This window comes from Aulonocara stuartgranti (assembly GCF_965226115.1).
Source record: "Aulonocara stuartgranti genome assembly, chromosome: 6".
Classification (NCBI taxonomy): Eukaryota; Metazoa; Chordata; class Actinopteri; order Cichliformes; family Cichlidae; genus Aulonocara; species Aulonocara stuartgranti.
Window position 1 is genome coordinate 42,037,614 of NC_138944.1, and position 19,059 is coordinate 42,056,672.

At 41.2% G+C, this 19,059-nt stretch overlaps 1 protein-coding gene across 3 annotated transcripts in view; it reads left to right on the forward strand.

The window, feature by feature from the left end:
* Positions 1-354: 354 nt before the first annotated feature.
* LOC309708241 (uncharacterized protein) overlaps positions 355-19,059 on the forward strand; it is a 30,840-nt gene continuing 12,135 nt past the window's right edge. For 2 of the 3 annotated variants that reach the window (XM_082536072.1, XM_082536074.1), the window contains exons 1-7: positions 355-608; positions 9,392-11,081; positions 13,129-13,190; positions 14,126-14,155; positions 14,756-14,946; positions 17,338-17,445; positions 18,670-18,848. In XM_082536072.1, coding sequence (XP_082392198.1) covers positions 9,750-11,081; positions 13,129-13,190; positions 14,126-14,155; positions 14,756-14,946; positions 17,338-17,445; positions 18,670-18,848 — 1,902 coding nt within the window. In that variant the 5' untranslated portion in view covers positions 355-608; positions 9,392-9,749. Of the gene's footprint in view, positions 609-9,368; positions 11,082-13,128; positions 13,191-14,125; positions 14,156-14,755; positions 14,947-17,337; positions 17,446-18,669; positions 18,849-19,059 lie in introns of all 3 variants that reach the window. The other variant, XM_082536073.1, reaches the window with a different exon arrangement.

Below are 19,059 nucleotides of genomic sequence, written 5' to 3' on the forward strand. Positions count from 1 at the left end.
GTCGTCTCACACTTTTCACATACCTAGACTGTGCTAGTTGTTATTTCCATCCAGCCATTCTGTAGGTTTCTGTTTTCTTGTGTAAGGCCAACAGGCAAGTACCTGTGACAGGTGCTCCGTCTTTGCCTCAATTAATTAAAAAACACGTAATTCAAACTGTAGTATGAAAGAGGCTGTCCGGTTTGTGTTTATGAAGAAGAAAAGTAAATGGAGTCCAGTTTATGACTGACAAATGTTTCTCACACCTCTTTCATCACACCAGCTGAAAGCAAAGAGTGCTTTAACAGATGTGTGTGTGGGGGGACTTTACTGTCCCTACTGGTCTGAATGCGGCATTGCAGTTTATCAGCAACAATATTTTTGAGAAACACACTCGGTTTTGTTGCTTTTGGTGAGATACAGATTTAACACAATGCACCCAAATTACTATTATGAATATTTTTTGAAATATGGTTAGAGGTAAGGGTCAGGTTGCTTTTATTTTGAAAAACTACGGCGGAAGCGTTTCCCGTTGCAGCCGATGGCGGAACACGGGCAAACACCAACTGGCTGAAGAGGATTCACGGTTTTCGACAAAAACAAAGACTAACGTCAACTCACAGTGAAAGGTATTTATTCAGATGCAGGGGCGTGTTCTGGAAATTGTATCGGTGGTTGTTCGTGTGACGGAACTGCTAGCATGCTTTCCAGTAGCAGACGTTAGCAGGTCTGCTAGCTAAAAACCAGTTAAAGCCAAAATGGCTGGTATGTAGCGAGACTCAGTGTTTTCCCGATTTTCGTTAGCACAAATATAGTATTCCGTTTACTCCAGCGCAGCCTGTTGTATTCCATTTAGGGACTCGATTGATTGTACGTCTGCACCGGTGTGTAAGCGGTAACGCTAAGGGTAAATAAGGTAGCTGTCCCCGGTTCAGAACACCAGCACCTCCCTGTGTAGGCCCTGCAGCGCGAGCGGATTTCTGCGCACCGTGCAGAAAATTCACGAAGTCTCTGTGGGGTTGTGAAAACCAGAAACATTAGACTACAAGACAGACATAAGAAAACATGCTCGCCCTGTGCATTCTGCATGTGCGCAGTGCAAAGGCCACATTGTCGCACTTGAAGCTCTGACTGGACGTGTCCGGAGGATTGTGCGCTTTCAGTCCATCTGCACCTGAAATTGCGGATAGTTTCACTTTTAGATGGTCAGAAAAGGGTGCTGCGTGAAATGACGAGGCGTGGCTCCTGTCCGAAATATCAAGCTGAGATGTCGATTTCTCCCAAGATCTACATTTGTGGAATCAGCAGCAGCTGTAAAAATCCTTATAACATATCTGCTGTGGGTCCCACAGGATCTTAGCTCGGTGGTGGTGTCTCCGTACTCGGCACAGGTGTTTCTGTATACTATGACAACCACTTGGTTATGGCTTTCCATGTATGTCCTGCATGCTAGCATCTTGCACCCTGCTGTTATAAAGGATGAACACCCTACAATAATGCAAAGAAAGTATAGAAATCCCAACAATCATCATAATTTATTTATATAGCACTTAAAAAACACACAAGACCAAAGTGCTGAACAATAGAAGTATCAGAGATGCAATAAGAATAATAAATACGATAAAATAATAAACACAGTAAAAACACTAAAATATGTAAAAGCAGTACCCTGCCTCTCGCCCTATGACAGCTGGGATAGGCTCCAGCGCCCCCCGCGACCCTGAAAAGGATAAGCGGAAGCAAATGGATGGATGGATGTAAAAACAGTAGAATATAATAATCATATGACCCCCTGTGAGCAAGCGCTTTAGCAATAGTGGGAAGGAAAAAATGATTTTAACAGGAAGAAGCCTCCAGCAGAACCAGGCTCAGGATGAAATGTGTGGCTCGTTCTCTCCACGGACAGCACCCTGTAGCACAGAGGGTACCTTTTCATTATCTGGATTAATTTACACTGACGATGTTGATCACATGAATGAAGTGCTCCAGGCACATCTAACCAATCTGGGTGTTTCATAGATCACATGACTCTTCTTCCACAGAAGATTGGTCATATCTACTTCAGAGACAATATCAAAGGTTGATGAGAAGTCTGTAAAGACTTCAATTGAGTTTTATTCATATTGTGCCGAATCACAACTTGTAGTTATATGTGTAAAGTAAGACCATACAGTAACTGAGAGAAAACAGAGACAACCCCAACAGTCAGATATCCCCCTATGAGCAAGTGCGTTGGCAATAGTGGGAAGGAAAAACTCTTTATACAGGAACAAGCCTCTGGCAGAACCAGGCTCAGGCAGACTCTGCTGCAGCCGGTTGGCTCCCAGCAAAGTGAAAAGATTTGATGGTAGAGCAGGGCGATATGGCCAAAAATATTTATCACGATATATATTTGAAAATTTGTGGTAACGATATAACCGACGATATAATTGATGCGAGACAAAATACAACTCCACAACATTACTAGCGCAAAAAGACAACCTTCCATTTATTTTCACTTAAACAAGAAGCTGGTTTTTATGTACATTAAAGCTTCATAAAAATGTAACAGTGCAAATGCAAATTCCTTGCTGAAAGTTTAACCAAAAGGCATTTCCAGTAGAAATGGGCTGACATATCCTGAGCATAACCATGTATAATATCCACTGAAGTTAAAAAGAGGTGCTTTGCAACATTAAACTGCAGTGTGCAGTACGCATTTTTCGGACCATAAGGTGCACGGGATTATAAGGCACATTAAAGGAAACAAAGCAGTCAGATAAATCAAACTTTATTAAACTCATTCTTCTTGCTTCCTCCACTTCTGTACCATTGATTCATTAATGTTGAATTCTCTGGCAGCTGCTCTATTCCCATGTTGTTGCAGTATATTAATGACTAACCTCGTATAGTGGATGGATTATCTCAGTTCTCCTGACTGAAGTTTGGTCTGTTTACAGCATCCTGCCATGCGACTGCATTTGTCTCTAACCATGAGGAACCTTCACGTTAACTTTTATAAGTGGAAAAGTGTTAGTGTTCATCCTCCAGCTTCACTGTTTATGTTATGCTAACATAGCTGTGTCGCTAGCGATCACGTAGCACATCATTATATACCAGCTAGCCCAACTTCAGTAACCCTACAAACGTCACTGCTGTTTAGTTTCCTGTCTTCATTTATGTTGGAAGTGATAGCAGAGCTGTGCGTTTGATTTTTTTCAGAAATCTCTCAGTCAGAACATGCTACATCATGCTTAGGTAACTAGCGAGCTAACTTCCGCTAGCTTCCTGCTAACTTCTAACTCCGTTAAATGTAATAACTTTTGTTTTCATGGATGCCTGGAAGTTAAACTTCATAGTTACACCTGGTAAAGCAGCAATGCTGATCGTTTTATTAAAGATGAAAGAATTTAGACAGTTTTTAACGCTCAGTGATGCTGCAGTGTTGTTTGACCTGAAGCATACGGAGTTTAGGACCCAGATTACTCCCAGATTTAAGAGCATCTTAGTCCGACAAATACGACAATAACGACGGCCGCTTGCATGTTCTGCAAAAAAATGTGCTTTGTCGTGTATCTGACGGACAAACACCAAACCAGTTCCACATCACTGAAGTTGCACCATTTTTACAAACCAATTCTGGTTCATCTGTTTCACTCAACAATCGGCCATGTGCGTATGAAAACAAAGGCACTGCGCATGCGCGTTTTACTCCCATTCTATCGCGATATTTCATTTTCCTATCGTTGCCTAACATTATACCGGTATTACCGTGAACGGTATAATATGGCCCAGCCCTATTTGATGGATTGAACAGGTGTATTTCATCCTGTGTGAAAAACACTCATCGGCAGACTGGAGTCAAGTAGAACAATACTTTATCAATTGCTACACAAGTTAATGCACAGATATTTCCTGGAGAATGTGATACACAGTTTGTGTTTCACTCATTGGCTTCAGTAAGGTACAACACATCATATCTGTGTTTTTCATGTGAGAAGGGGTCCCCTTCACCAAAGGCGTGAAAACACAAAGGAAAGAGACAGTGCTACCTGTATCTGGATGTCATCCTTTTCCTCCTTAAGTCAGGGCTCTAACACACAAAATGGGCTTAAAAGGCTGATTTATTTACAGTATTGTTGTAGTTACTGTCAGCAGATAATACAGACCCTCCCGTCTCCAGACAGTGGACAACAAGCTGGCTAAACAACAACAGCCGATATTATGTCAGCTAATGTTAGGCTTGAGGGTCCTAAAACCCACATTTTGCTCTGATAAACAGTTTGATTACATTCTCACGTTGAGTTTATTTCCTAAGTGCCCAAGTCCATGATGCCACTAATGCTGGATAACAGCAGCTAATAGTGTGCTTCATGGAGTGTGTAGCACTTTATTGTGTCGGCACTGTTAGACAGACACTGTGTTGGTGTGCTGCTTAACAGTGACTACATGACACAGCAGCTGTATCGGTCACATGATTTCGCTTGCACTGGTGCAGGCTTGATACATATGGTACATATCAACTTTGATTCCATAATTTTATTTTTTAACTTGAGTATCTCAGGGTCGGTCTGATGCTTTTTACATTTTATTTTAAGCAGTCATCAATTCCACGGAAACGCCTTGGATTACTGCACCTCTTCTAGCTTTAGGGCATGTTTCATAAATCTAACGGTAACTTTGTGTGCAAACTAATTTTTTTGTGCAGGGTAAGAATATTTCCATGCAAATATGAGAAAATACAGACCCGTTACAAAAATTAGAGTATCATGGAAACATTCATTTATTTCTGTAATTCCATTCAAAATGTTAAACTTTCATAGATTATAGATTTAGGGCCCACAACTTAAATGATTTTAAGTACTTGGTTGTTTATTGGTACATAATTTGGGCTTCCAGGTCATAAAACCCACGAAAACAGAATTAAAAAAAAATTCCGTTGAGTTTGCTGGCCAGTCAAGCACTGTGATGGCATGGCCATCAAACCAGGTTTTGGTGCTTCTGGTGTTATGGGCAGGGGCCGGGTCCTGCTGGAAGATAAAATCTGCATCTCCATACAGATCCTCAGCAGACGGAATCATGAAGTCATCTAAAACACTCTGGTAGACTGTTGTGGTGACCTTGGATTTAAGAAAGCAGACTTTACCAACACCTGTACCGGACATTACACCCCAAATCAAGACTGACTGTGGATATTTCACACTGGACCTCAAGCAGCTTGGGTTGTAATCCTCACCCGTCTTCCTCCAAACCCTTGGACCTTGATTCCCGAATGAAAAGCACACTTTACCCGAGGAACCCAACAGTTGTAGCCCATCTCCTGCATGCGTCTGAATGTGGTGGTTTTCGAAGCTGTGACTCCAGCCTCGTTCCCCTCTCTCTGGATCTCTGCCAGATTCATGAATCTTCTCTGTTTGAATTAAAACATTCATGCCCTGTAAAATTTGCGTTGATGTCTTCACAGTGTTCTAATTTTTTGAATTCCTGTTTTCGTGGGTTTTATAAGCTGGAAGCCCAAATCATGTACAAATAAACAACAAGTACTTGAAATTGTTTAAGTTGTGGGCCCTGAATCTATAATCTATGAAAGTTTAACATATTGAATGGAATTAGAGAAATAAATCAACTTTTCCATGATACTCTATCTTTTTGGAAAGGGTCTGTATTTGGTCTAATGTCATACTGAAAAATGGAGTCTTGTTCCAGATAGATCTAATGGCACTTTTCTTCTTTCATAATTCCATCAGTTTTGATGAGATCCCCAATACCACTGGCTAAAGGGTTGTAGGCTCCCAATTTTTCTTTTGTTATTTACTTTTTTTGACTATTTCAAAATATGCTGCACATCAGCCGAGATACACCTTGTTGTGTAAAACTTATTTTATGCCTATTAAACTATGTTACATTTAGCATTTTTATAGATTCAATTTGAGAAAATGGAACCAAGTTATGGGTTTTGTGGCAGCGTTCTAGTAAAAAAGTGCAGTAAATTAAAATTAGGTTCTTTGTTGTTTATATGTAGGCACAACACTGGTTTGTTCCACTAGTTAAGAGCCTTTTTTTATATTTGTGTGATTCATGTCAGCATCACGTGGATTAACAAAGAAGATAACATTTCTCTGAAAATAGTCAGGTACAAGAATTGGACTGAAAATAAATGAAAAAGCAGCCAATGTCCAAAGAAGGACTTTGAAAGACCGACGTCAAGGTAGTCAGTAGGGCTGTTCGATATAACGATATATATCGGATGACGATATAAAAACATCTATCGTTTCATTTTATGCTATCGTTTGCTTCGTGGTGTCGCAAAATAAACTGTTTACAGCAATATTTTTTCATGGTTTTGATGGTCACTGCAGTGGCTACATTAATTTCTTAAAGTTCTCTCTTTCTCTTATATTTAATATAACCACACTACGGACGGACAAGCGCCTGTTTTTATGCGTTGTCGTTAGCAATAGGGCTGCTCGATTATGGCAAAAATGATAATCACGATTATTTTCACTGAAATTGAGATCACGATTATTTGACGATATTTATTTAACCCTTTAAGACCTACTATAGAACCAAGTCCACCAGAGCTTATATTATTTTTATTTATTTTTTTTACATGCTGTAGTGCCATTTGTGGGAGCATTTCAAGTTGCTATACATCAATACAACTGTTATAGCCCATATTTTAATAATATGTATGCATTAAGTCCATAGTAATTACATAAATTGCAAAAAAGTGCAATAAACTACAAAAAAAATTGAAAATCGCGTTTGTTTTGTTTACATATATTTCTACTTGGAGAAGTTTAAGAGGTTTATCCCTCAAAACTTTAAATACAATAAAGTTGCAAAAAATAGTTTCCCACCACAGGAAATTTATTTTGAGTGTCTTCATAGTTTTATTTTGGAGATACAGCAATTTTTATATACTGCAGGAAAAACAAAAAACAATCCTATGATGCAAATTTGCAAAGAAAACAGCATGTGCATCATTTCACTGTGGGAAGTGTTACGAACAGCTGATAGGATCGGCAAAGCGTGTTTCTGGAATATTATGTTTTTGTTCCTGCAAGCGCTTTTTATGCAGTTTTTGCAAAGCTAAATGTGGAAGGAAACCGTGACCGAGGACAAGCTGATGGCATCAGATGTAAGTACAACTCCTCCGGTTTCATATGCAAAACAAATTATTGCGCTAGCTTACACAGTTCAGGTTCTACAGGGATTTAAAAATAGTTACGCAAAACGGAGCGTGCTGCTCTGACCGGCTTTAAAGGGTTAACAATGACTTTAAAAAAATAATATAAAATAGTGTGCAACACCACTGAAGTTTTTTTTTTTAAACTCTTTTCAACCAACGGCAGTCACTCTCCAAATAACTTCTGCTTAGCTTTCCGAGCTTCCCTCGGGTCCTCTTAATCAGCGGTCTCCAACCTTTTTTGCGCCACGGACCGGTTTATGCCCGACAATATTTTCACGGACCGGCCTTTAAGGTGTCGCGGATAAATGAGGGAGGGGCTAATAATCGGCTCAGTCATTTTTAATGATCGTTGAAAGCCCAGATCGTAATCGTGATTAAAATTCGATTAATTGAGCAGCCCTAGTTAGCAACAACGGCGGTAACACCATCGCGTGTCCGCTTGTTTATGTTCCACATAAACTTTCACAATAAAACTCAAGATCCTGTTGAGACTTTTCAAAATAAGTCTGCATCCATGCTGTGTCATGTTTTGTGTCAGGGTGTCAGTGATGTTGCAAATGTGTCCAATCCAGCAGTAAGCTTTACTGTCACTTGATATCGGTGTATCCATTTTGTTTTGTTTGTTTGTTTTGACAACTCAAGTCTCTGTTAGAGATGGAAAAATGTTGCGTTTGAAGAGCCTAGATTAGGGCTGTTCGATATAACGATATATATCGGATGACGATATAAAAATGTCTATCGTTCCATTTTACGCTGTTGTTTGTTTCGTGGTGTCGCAAAATAAACTGTCTATATTAATTTCTTCAAGTTCTCTCTTTCTCTTATATTTAATATAACCACACTACAGACGGACAAGCACCTGTTTTTATGCGTTGTCGTTAGCAACAACGATGGTAAAATCATCGTGTGTCCGCTTGTTTATGTTCCACATAAACCTTTCACAATAAAGCTCAAGATCCTGTTGAGACTTTTCAAAATAAACTGAATCAAGTGAAAAAGTATGCAGAGTGTTTATGGATGAGAAGCAAAAAAGAGCCGTCAGGTGCTAAAAAATAAACCTTAGACTCAAACGTTAGATCAGGCTTTTCCCTGCAGCACGTCGTGTAATAAATACTCACAAAGAAAACGGCGGCCGTTACATTGTACGTCTAAAAATGTATCGTTTCATGCATCGGTTAAAACACTCGACTCCAGCTACACGATGCCCAGCTGGAAACACTTCAGCTACCCAAGATTCACAGGATTTACGGAAAATGTTAAATGTTTGTGATTTATATCGTTATCGGGACGATAGATGTCTTATATCGGGATAAGAGATTTTGGTCATATCGCACAGCCCTAGCCTAGATTACCTTTTAGTTTAAAAACTGCATTGCTTTTAAATAACAAATGCTCTCTCTGTCCCTCTCTCACACACACAATTTGGTTAAAGGTTCTTAAGATTCATTCAAAAACATTGACCTCAGACGCAGAAAATTTGGTCATGCTATTTACTATAAGGATCATTAAAGAACGCAATGCTTACTCATGCTGTTTAAAAATCCATTCAACCCGACTAGTCCATCTTGTTAAAGGAAGCATATTTAGTTTATTAGCTTTAATATATCGTGTTTGGATTTCTATAGTGCTTTTTCTAATCATACAGACTAATCAAAATGCTATACAAGTACGTTGTTGTTTCTGCTTGATCATGTTGACTCTTTCAGCAAATGGTAAGTGTTAATCCTAATTTCTAAATATTAGAATGGTGGGAGGTAAAACTGCATTATGCACTTGTAGGGTGATTTTGTTCTGTACATTTTACCCAGGAGATGACTGTCATTATAGCCACATTGCATTGTGTTTAATATATATATATAGGAGGGTAATGATTGGTGCTTTGGATGAAATGTTCAGGTTTTTACCTGTCAGGTTAGATTAACATGTGTAGTGTTTAATTTGGTTGTTTCGTTAGTATTTGCTGTTTGGGGCCATCATTCTCACTGTTAGTTGTTTGTGCATAATGTTGCTTTGCTTTTCCATGACAAAGGAAAAGCAGGATGGGCGACACGCTCCACTACTAGACTTAAAGCTGACCAAATTTCTTAAAGTTTTCAAGAAGGCACCGCAAACACAGCGAGGACTGGTAAACTTTTTCAAGTGCCTGGAAGATAAAACAGAGACTTTATTTAAAAGCTGCTGTTGAAATGAAAAATGAACTCTCGTTTATTTGTAATAGTATATTTCTGCTTTTCACCTCAGCCTCGCTGTCCGTACAGACAGTAATTCACATCTTACTCCTGTCCTTAATTTGGAGCCCAGTGCAACATTCAACATCGCCGACACTACCAGAGGGACCCATTTCATATTTGGGCCTACAGCTGGTCTTGCTGGAGTGATAGCTCTCCGATTGGCGCAGGTTGAGACCGAGGCACAGATTGCTCTTCGGCAGCTTGCTGCTTTAGCCACCATCACTTTCGGCAGCCAGTGTCACAGCAACTGGTTTACAGCAGCGCTACCTCCTCACCTGGCCCTCCTGACTCTTTTCAATCGACCTCAGGCTGTGGGGTACACAAGCTATAAAACCTACAGAAACACACGGCCTTGTCTGTCTGCTGCCATGTATCACCAACACCCACAGGGCTCACAGCCATTTTCTAATGGGGGCAGACCACCACCTCGTCAGCCACCTCCGAATCAACATCAGACTCGCTCTAATATGCAGGTGATGGGTTTCCAGTTTCCTCGTCCGACCCAACTACCTGATGAGCTTGAGTCTGCACTGGCAATCCGGGGTGCCAGGGACATGGACCACCGCCAGATTGATCACATGACCCAACCAGATCCACACCAGAACCAAGGTTCTGGGACCAGTCAGCATGGAAACTTTGGCTCTAACCCAGTATCCCTCCCCACTGACAGTCAGTCTGAACACCACCAGAGAGTAGATTGGTCAAGCTACCAACCTCCAGCTAAACTGTTTGCTGCTCCTCCACCTTCTTCAAGTCATCAGTCACAACAAGGGGCCCAACAGCCTCAGAACACCCAAGCAGGACCAAGACTCTCAATTTGGACTCCATCTGTATGTGAATCTCTTTCGAACCAAGTTCGGCATGTCCATGGTGCCAGTGGGGAGGGTCCGAGTTTATACACACCAGAGAGCGCAGGAAGTATCTTGGCTAGCTTTGGACTTTCAAATGAGGACTTGGAAGTCCTAAGTCACTACCCTGATGATCAGTTAACCCCAGACACCTTGCCGTTCATACTCCGTGATATCCAAATCAACAAGTCAGGGAAACAGAAGACTTCGGCTTCCACTAGCTCATCCTCATTTTCACACAGCGCCCATGACATGCCATTGCCTCCTTCCCACTCGTCTGCATTGGCATGTTCTCATTCTCCAGAAGTGCCCAGCCTCCTTACTGTTACACAGACAGCTGGTAAAGTCATTGACTATGGGCATGCCAGTCGCACCAAGGACGAAAGCACTAACATGGGGAACTTCAAAAGAGAACTACTGTCTAGTGAACGGACAGTTAAAATGTTCCCAGCCTTGTCCTCTTCATCAGCTACAAAAGTAGATAAAAGTGAAAGACGGCAGGTTCATTTGGAACACACTGAACCAAGCAAGCATGGAGACAGTGACTATCGCAGGACGAGCAGCCTCCAGCGCGAGAGCAGTCATTCACCAGGGAAAGAACTTTCTCTATCTCCTAGATCCCGTGATCTAGACAGAGACTACAGGCGTGATGGAACCAAACAAAGACTGCCATCCGAAACGAGGAGTGACGTTTCTTCGAAAAGGTCCCTGTCCTCTTCGTGTGGGTCAAAACCACACAGCAGCGGCAAGAAGTTACCTACACCCACCATGATAAGTGATTTCTCAGCTGTGTCTCCAAAGGTGTATCCCCATACCTGCTCCCTATGCCACATAGTGTGTGACCAGGAAAAGGTGAGTGCCCTCGTGAATGCCCATTTAACAATGTCCAACAGTTTTCCTAAAAGAGTACCTCTGAGTAATAAATTGTAGTCCGCAATCTTCACCAGACAATTGTCGAGATGTTGTCTTTTATATATTTTTGCATGGATGATGTTTCCTATACACAAAAAAGGCAGAAATCATCAATAATTAAGCCAGATATTTGTACTTCTGACAGCTACACGTGGCCGTCACTGTCTTGGATATAAGCTGTTGTCACAGCTGAAGTTCCCTTAAGTGTTGCTAACATACCCTACCACAGGGATAAAAAGAGAACTGTGGAGGTACAAGCATCAGTAGGTAGGACTTAACAAGCTTTAAATAAAATTCATTGGGACTTCATGTGTTTCCCCACTTTAAAGAAAGCAATCCCACACTTTCAAATTACTCCGTTATATTTAATTACTCTTAAATATCAATGGAGTGCAGTAAATGGTTATTTGAAAACATAATTTCCTTCCTTAGGGATGATTAAAGTATTGTAAATGTTGCCACATCCTGTGAACTTTGACTAAGATGCCTCTCACTGACCAACTTTTAGTCAACTATTTGGGGACAGGTAAAAAAAAAACATTGGTGATGGCAAAGCCTCATGGAGAATCCATGATGCTAAATCACAATAGTAATTAAATCGAGGTTTGTTTATTTTTTTTGTTTTTTGCTTGTTTGGTTCTTTGACTGTTTGGGAAATCAACTTGCTAAGATGGCAACAACTTAAAGACCTATTTTTCTTTACTTCCTTTTGTCTCGTAATGATTTCATTGATACTTTAGAACAACCATTAGAGGTGGGGGTTGATGTGTAGTCATCCGACAGCATCTGCGTATCCTCGCCCAAATTAGGAGGTGCTTCCACAAACAGAAGAGTCAGACGTTTGGTTTTTCCTCTTCAGAAACCTCAGGGTCTTGTCACTACCAGGTTTTCTTCAAGAGAAGAGGCAACTGTCTGGTGAAGTTAAATGATTTGAAAGCGTTGCCACTATGGCAGGAGAAATCGGCTGTTTCTTAACTGTGAAACATGTTACTCCGCAAACTTATCAAAAGGTTAAACCTGGAACTGCTTTTTCAAAAAGTACTCTCCCGATTAGCTGTTTTATATAAAACTCCATCGAGTTATTGCTTAAACAGGATACTACTTCTTGGTTTTTTAATAGCTGTAGTAATAAGCGTGTGTACTGAATAAATCCTTTTAAAAAGTTGTTAAAACTCAGGAAAATCAAGGATAATGAAATAATTCTTAAAATTACTACTGTTAAATAAACTCTTTTACTCAGTGCTTTAGTTTTTGGTTTTGTGGTGGGTATCCCTGTAGATTGTGTTTTCATTGAGACATCAAAGTTTGAAAATTGTTTGTACTCTGTCTTTCAAGCACCTCGAGGCAACTGTTGACATGATTTGGCGCTATATAAATAAAGTTGAATTGTCTGTAATCACCTATGTTTAGGCTTATAATTAATATAACTTTAAGAACCTGTATAGTTGCGAGACACAAAAACATTTCCCATATTTGACAGTTGGTTTAGCTTTTCTTAAAAAAAACACACAAAAAGACAGAATAAGTAAGGTGGAGACCATCTAATCACTTGGCATAATGACCTTTTTAAATGGTTGAATATATTCATTTTCATACATCCCAGGATCTAACAGGGATTCCACAGCATAGGAAAGTGATTGGTACATAAATAATGCTGTTCAGACCAATCCAGTGTCCGAAAAAGACATTGGATTGGTCTGAACAGCATTTGCCTTTTTCTCTGGCAGCGAGGAAACTTCTGTTAGTTTGAAGATGAGTAACTACACTTCAGATGATGGAAATAGAAGAGTGCAACCAGATAAACAAATGATGTCACTTCTGCCAGCATCTGTAACATGATGTGAGCAGAAAGACCAAATCACAGACACGGGCCTTTGCACACCATGCTGCCAGCTGACACAAAGATCCATTACGCAGAATTTACATTAAATTTCTTTGACTTTCTGTCTTTGATGAAGATTTGATGATTTTTTTTTTTCTTTTCCAGGACTGGGTTAAACATGTTAACACTGTCAACCACACAGCTGCCTGCAGAGATCTGCGCAACAAGTGAGGAATCTTTAATGTGTTCCTGAAACCTTCTACCTGCAGTGTAGCAGGATAAACAGTGATGACTGGCTCTCTGTTGTGCTTTTTTAGGTGTCAGAAAGTAAGAAATGCATGCAAAGTTACACACATATTGTTTGTGAATTACTTTGTGACAGATGAATACCGGGCCAATAAGTTAAATGCTCTGTCATGTAAGCTCTATTGGTGCTGGTGGTCAGGACAAAAAGAGCTGATACTATTAGAAAGGAAAGGCCAACAATCAGACGCTCCCCTATGACAGAGCATGTGGCAACAGCGGGAAGGAAAACTCCCTTTTAACAGGAAGTAACCTCTGACGGAACTAGGCTCCGGGAGGGGCGGGGCCATGTGCAGCGATCAGTTGGGGTGAGCACCAGTAGTGACCTTTCAGGGGAGAATACAGTTAGAGAGGGGAAGGGATGAGGCCAACAATGATTCAGCTGTCAAAATAATAATAATGGAGTGGATTTATATAGCACTTTTCAAGGCACCCAAAGCGCTTCACAATGCCACTATTCAGTCACTCTCACATTCACACACTGGTGGAGGCAGCTACGGTTGTAGCCACAGCTGCCCTGGGGCAGACTGACAGAAGCGAGGCTGCCATATCGCGCCATCGGCCCCTCTGGCCAACACCAGTAGGCAAGTAGGGTAAATTGTCTTGCCCAAGGACACAATGACCAGGACAGAGAGGCCAGGGATCGAACCGGCGACCTTCCGGTTACAGATGCGATTCCCAACCCCCTGAGCCACGATCAGGACAATGACCTTTTAAACAAATACCTTCCAGGCTATTGAAGGTATTTTTCCTCAGGATATGATCGTCTCATCATATACCAAGGAAAAAGACCTAGAGTCTTGTATTTGATAGGTTCCTGACTCTCTTGATAATCTCATCTTCTTGTTTTTCTCTAAAGGTACCCTGGCTGGAAACCAAATCTGCCAAGGTCAGTCAGACCTGTCCTCTAATGGTTCTGTTTTTAGCTGCACAACCGGTGGAAGTCACTTTAATCAGATGGCTTGAAAAGGTTTCACATAACTTGCTAGTGTTTAAAAAAGGAGAAATTACTTAGAAATCGTGTTGCTTATACATTTGAAGGTGGTTCTGAATTGTCTTGTTCCATAAATGAGTCCATATGTGATGGATGAGTAAAAGTAATCTTCACTACAGTTTGCTTCCTTGCATAGAATGTGCTTTATTGGTATTAACAGCTTTATCAAATTGTTATTGTTCAGTATGGGCACTTGAACACTCTGTAGGGTTAACTATACACAACAGTGGAACCAGTTATAAAAAATCACATGTCTGTGCAGTATTGGCTGCTGTTAAGAAATTGAGGACAAATAGAAAGAAACAGCAAACAGAATTTCATGAAGCTCCTCCTGCATCGCTCTCCTGATCCAGATATGTGTCCCATCATAGAGCCAAAGCCCCCTGCAGTTAGAAACAGGAGCCTGACCTTTGATTGGGTCTCTCCATAGTGTGAGACCTGGCTAAAACGAAGGGTCATTACAACTTAATGTCTTTTTTTTCTTTCTGTTTCTAGTCGGAGTGGACGATATGGCAGCCGTGCTCTGTGGGATCCCAAGGATGGCTCTCCATCCCGTTCCATGTCTCACTCCCTGTCTCGTTCTCCAAGTCCTCCTTCAAAAAAACGTCGGGTGGACAGCCACCCATTCAGGCCACAGAGGAGGCGTAATTCCCCTCAGCGTTACCCACAGCAGACGCATGACACAGGTACATCTCATGCCAGAAGGGAACATGATGTACACAGTTCACAATGTGTAACCACGCTGCACTCCTCTGAAATATAATTTTGTGCCATTTCAATTCAGTTTTTGTTATATACAGTGTTGGGACTAACGCGTTATTAAGTAACGCGTTACAGTAACTACGTTATTATTGTGGTAACGAGCACGGTAACTAGTTATTATGCCAAAATCAGGAACGCGTTACTCGTTACTGGGATTTAGATAGGGTCGTTACTCGTTACTTCGAGTGGTGGCTATCACGGAGCTTCCACAGATTCAGTAACATTAGTAAGTGGTGGAGGCCAGCAGGTGGATGAAGGAAAGGGGACCCGAGGCGGCCGCCGGTCCAAGTGTGAACTGAACCTCAGGTAAGAAGTTATGACCTGCAGTCTCTCTGGGTCAGATATGAACCAAGTTTAGGTGGAGTTTATTTTCGTTATTCTGACTTTTTCCTACTGCGTGCTAGCTAGCATGACGGAGTTTCTATACAGCTGGGTGGTGCTATGAAGTTAATGATGTTGAACTTTATTTTGTTCATAAGTTATTAGAGTTGCCAACCGTCCCGTCTGGTATTCAGAGAAATATTACGCGTTTCTTATTGAGGTGAAAAGGAACAGTTTGTCCCGTAATTCAGCTGCAATGAAAAAGACACAAAGCTGGAGTTATTCTGTGTTTACGCTGCACAGCTGCCTCTTCTTTCATTCTCCCCCCTCCCTCTCCCGTTTCTACTTCTACAATCATGAAACTGATCAATGATCAGCTGATCGGCTCTCTTGTTTGTTTATCGCCCACTTTGTGCCAGAAAGAGGAAACCAGCGGATGTCGCGCTAAACAACAGCAGCACGTTTAAGCTTGATCAGCTGTTGTTAGAATTTATTTAATATTAATTTCTAGTATCAGCTGATGTTTGCTGGAGCCACAGCTGTAAAGCTGCTGGTCATGATGTTGGTTTGGATATGTGGTGAGAGGGAAACATGAAGATGAAACCAGGAGATGTCCTTACTGAATCATCAGAGCTGAACAGGTGATGGAGAAACAGGTTTACCTTTTAGGTGACATGAATGAGTTGAAGTTATGAACTGTTTCTGAGAGACAAATAACACCAGGATCCTTTTCTAAGCAGCTGACAGCTGGTAACTGTGCAGGTGCGGATCTAGCAAAGTGTTGCCAGGGGGGCATGTAGGGCATTAACAGGGAGAGGGGGGCACAAAGAAATACTTTTCTTTCTTATTCTCATTTAAAATGTCTCGCTTTTAAAAAATAATTATCTGAATCTTACAACAAACGATTGATAGATTGATGCATATATACCATCAGAACAGTGAACATCACTGTCACAACAGTGTTTATTTTCATTCAAAGGCTTTATGATTTTTCCTATATTGGTGGGCCGGTCTCTAGTCAAAATGTCCGGGCCGATTTTCTGTCCCAGTCCAGCCCTGTATGCAGCTCATCTGCAGTCTGGTGTTACCTACATCTTCCTATTCAGAAGGCAGAATTTCTGAGTTCTGAGTACAATCGAAAGCACCACGACTGCAGTTTTTGTGTTGGATGTAAAAGGTGCACATGACTCTGTGACGTAGGCTAGAATCATGGCAGCAGTCAATGACGGTCCAGGCGTGGGATTTCTCTCGTGGAAATGTGCACATTATCTTTTCCTTTCTATTGGTCGGTGGCACAGTGCACTGTGGCAAGTAAGCAAGCTAGAAGACTGACAAAGTTATGGAAGCAACACATTAACAAGAGAATTCTGAGTAAAACCAAAGTTACTTTCCCTAGTAACTAGTTACTTTGAAAGTAACGAGTAACTTGAAGTAACTGAGTTACTTTTGAGAGAAGTAACTAGTAATGTAACTAAGTTACTATTTTAAAGTAACTTACCCAACACTGGTTATATAGCCCAAAATCACAACAGCAGTCACCTTTTAACAGCTCCCAAACTGAGTTCAGCTGTTCACTAATCAGTTTTTAGGTTTGGTTTTAAAGATGACTTTTGTTGCATTGAGCCGTAGTTTAAATGCATAGGCTCTAATTATATTGTATGGAGGCTTGGGGTGTTTATTTCCCACTAACAGGCAGCTTTTTATTTATCATGAGACCACTGAAGCACGGCCAAATGAAGAGAGGTGTAGTCTGTCTTAATTAGTGGATATATTTGGACTTGTTAGCCGCATAGTTAAACAAGTCAAATCTTTAATCACTTTTTAACTTTCTGGTAACAGTTAACAGGACCAGTAGCCTAATGAAATCCATTTACATAGATCAGATATGATGCAACCTGTGGCTTTTAAATAAGGTGTGCACTATGCTTTTGTTATGTATGAGGTGCTGTGCTGGAAAACCACTGACTTCACTCATCTTCATTTTTTGCATTTAGAACACAGGGATCGGTTGAAGTACCACCACACTGGCTCACGCAGTCCTTCTAATATGAACCGAACATTCAGACAGTACTGGAGCGCCAGGAGGGACAGGGTTTCAACAGGTTAGTACCCCTGTGTGGTGGGTTTTTGTTTGTTTTGGTCAGAAAACACCCAACATATGATATATAGGGATGGGTATCGTTTAGGTTTTATCCAATACCAGTACCAAACTGGTACTCTTGAAATGGTGCTGGTGCTCGAACCGGTGCTTGAACCGGTGCTTAAAGAATGGAGAACATAAAATTGGTCCAAAAACCTCTCATGTTCAGCTGTTTTTTTTTTTAAAAAGGTAACAATGTTAGCCTTTTCTGCAGCTATGGGGCATATATGGTATCACTCTTGGCTGGAAGCAGTGCTTAAACAATGGAAAAAACACAAACTTTGTCCAAAAACCTCTCATGTTCAGCTGTTTTCCACTTTTTCTTTGGTCATTTTAGCCTTTTTGGCCAGGGTGAAGGGAGTATCTGCCATCAAACAAGAAGACAGCCGCATGTAGCTACGACGGTGTTTGCTAGTTCACCTTACATGCATTAATGTAATAACGTGGTTAGCCTACTCAACATAAATTACACACGAACAACATTAAGCTACTCACGCAGAGAAGAACGGCTGCTGCTGCATCATCATCCTCATCATTTCTGCTACACTGGCAGGGCTAGGGGCCAGGACTCTCCTCTTCGGGTTTTTGGGGGATGTTGCTAACTCTGGGTCCCATAACAGGCACCACACCCGCAGTAGATGCGCTCGGTGTGAGGTCTCGCAGCAAGCTATCAAATACGGAGCATTTCTCGGCTTTTAAAAAAACGCTATGCGTCGCCAGGTGTTTCATCAGATTCGAGGTGTTGCCTCCTTTGACAGTATCACAGTATCAGCTTAAAGCACTTGTTGCTGCTGAGTTTGCATCTTTTGCTGTGAAGTACAGCCAGACTTTGACCGCTTCGCCTTGGTCATTTTTAATCTGTAGCTCTGCTCTAAAAGAACGTACGTACCTGGACCCGCCTACTACGCTTGCAAAGGTAAAATGATTGGCTGGAATCCAAAGTGTGTGACATCTCAGGAAAATAAAGCACCGAAATGTGCATCTCTAATATATACACTGGTGTAACTGTGTGTGTTTGCACATGAGAAACATCCTGGTTTGGTTCTGGTGTCCGTCCCACGTTTTCTACATTTACAGATCCTGACAGAACAGTTTGATATTATTATACATGCACTAGCTTGTAGTAATGAAACAAATACACGGTACAACATGCTGTCCTTTTGTTTTCCCGGCATATCCGTTTCAGCGAGTTTCTCTCGCGTTGCTGTGAAGCGTCCACGCGGTGACTCAACCAAGCACTACACTGACACTAGCCGAGATCGAGCCTCACGCTTGGGGGGTCACGGCTCCAAGCATGGGTCATCACAGCCCTCCACCAAAGGCCTTAAGGCTCTGAGCAAGCATGGACCTAAGACGGCTAAGATAGTAAGTGACAAAACTAACATCACCTTTAATATAGTTTATTTTAGTCTTGACAAAAGCCACAGTTCAGACACACCTCAGTCCACATTTTCAGTTTTAACTTGGTAACACTTGTTGGGTAAATGTTTAACTGATAAAAAGCAGAACAGATGGAGATGTTCTAGAAAACATTTAGATCATGTAATCCTTACGCTTACACTGCATCTCTGTAGCG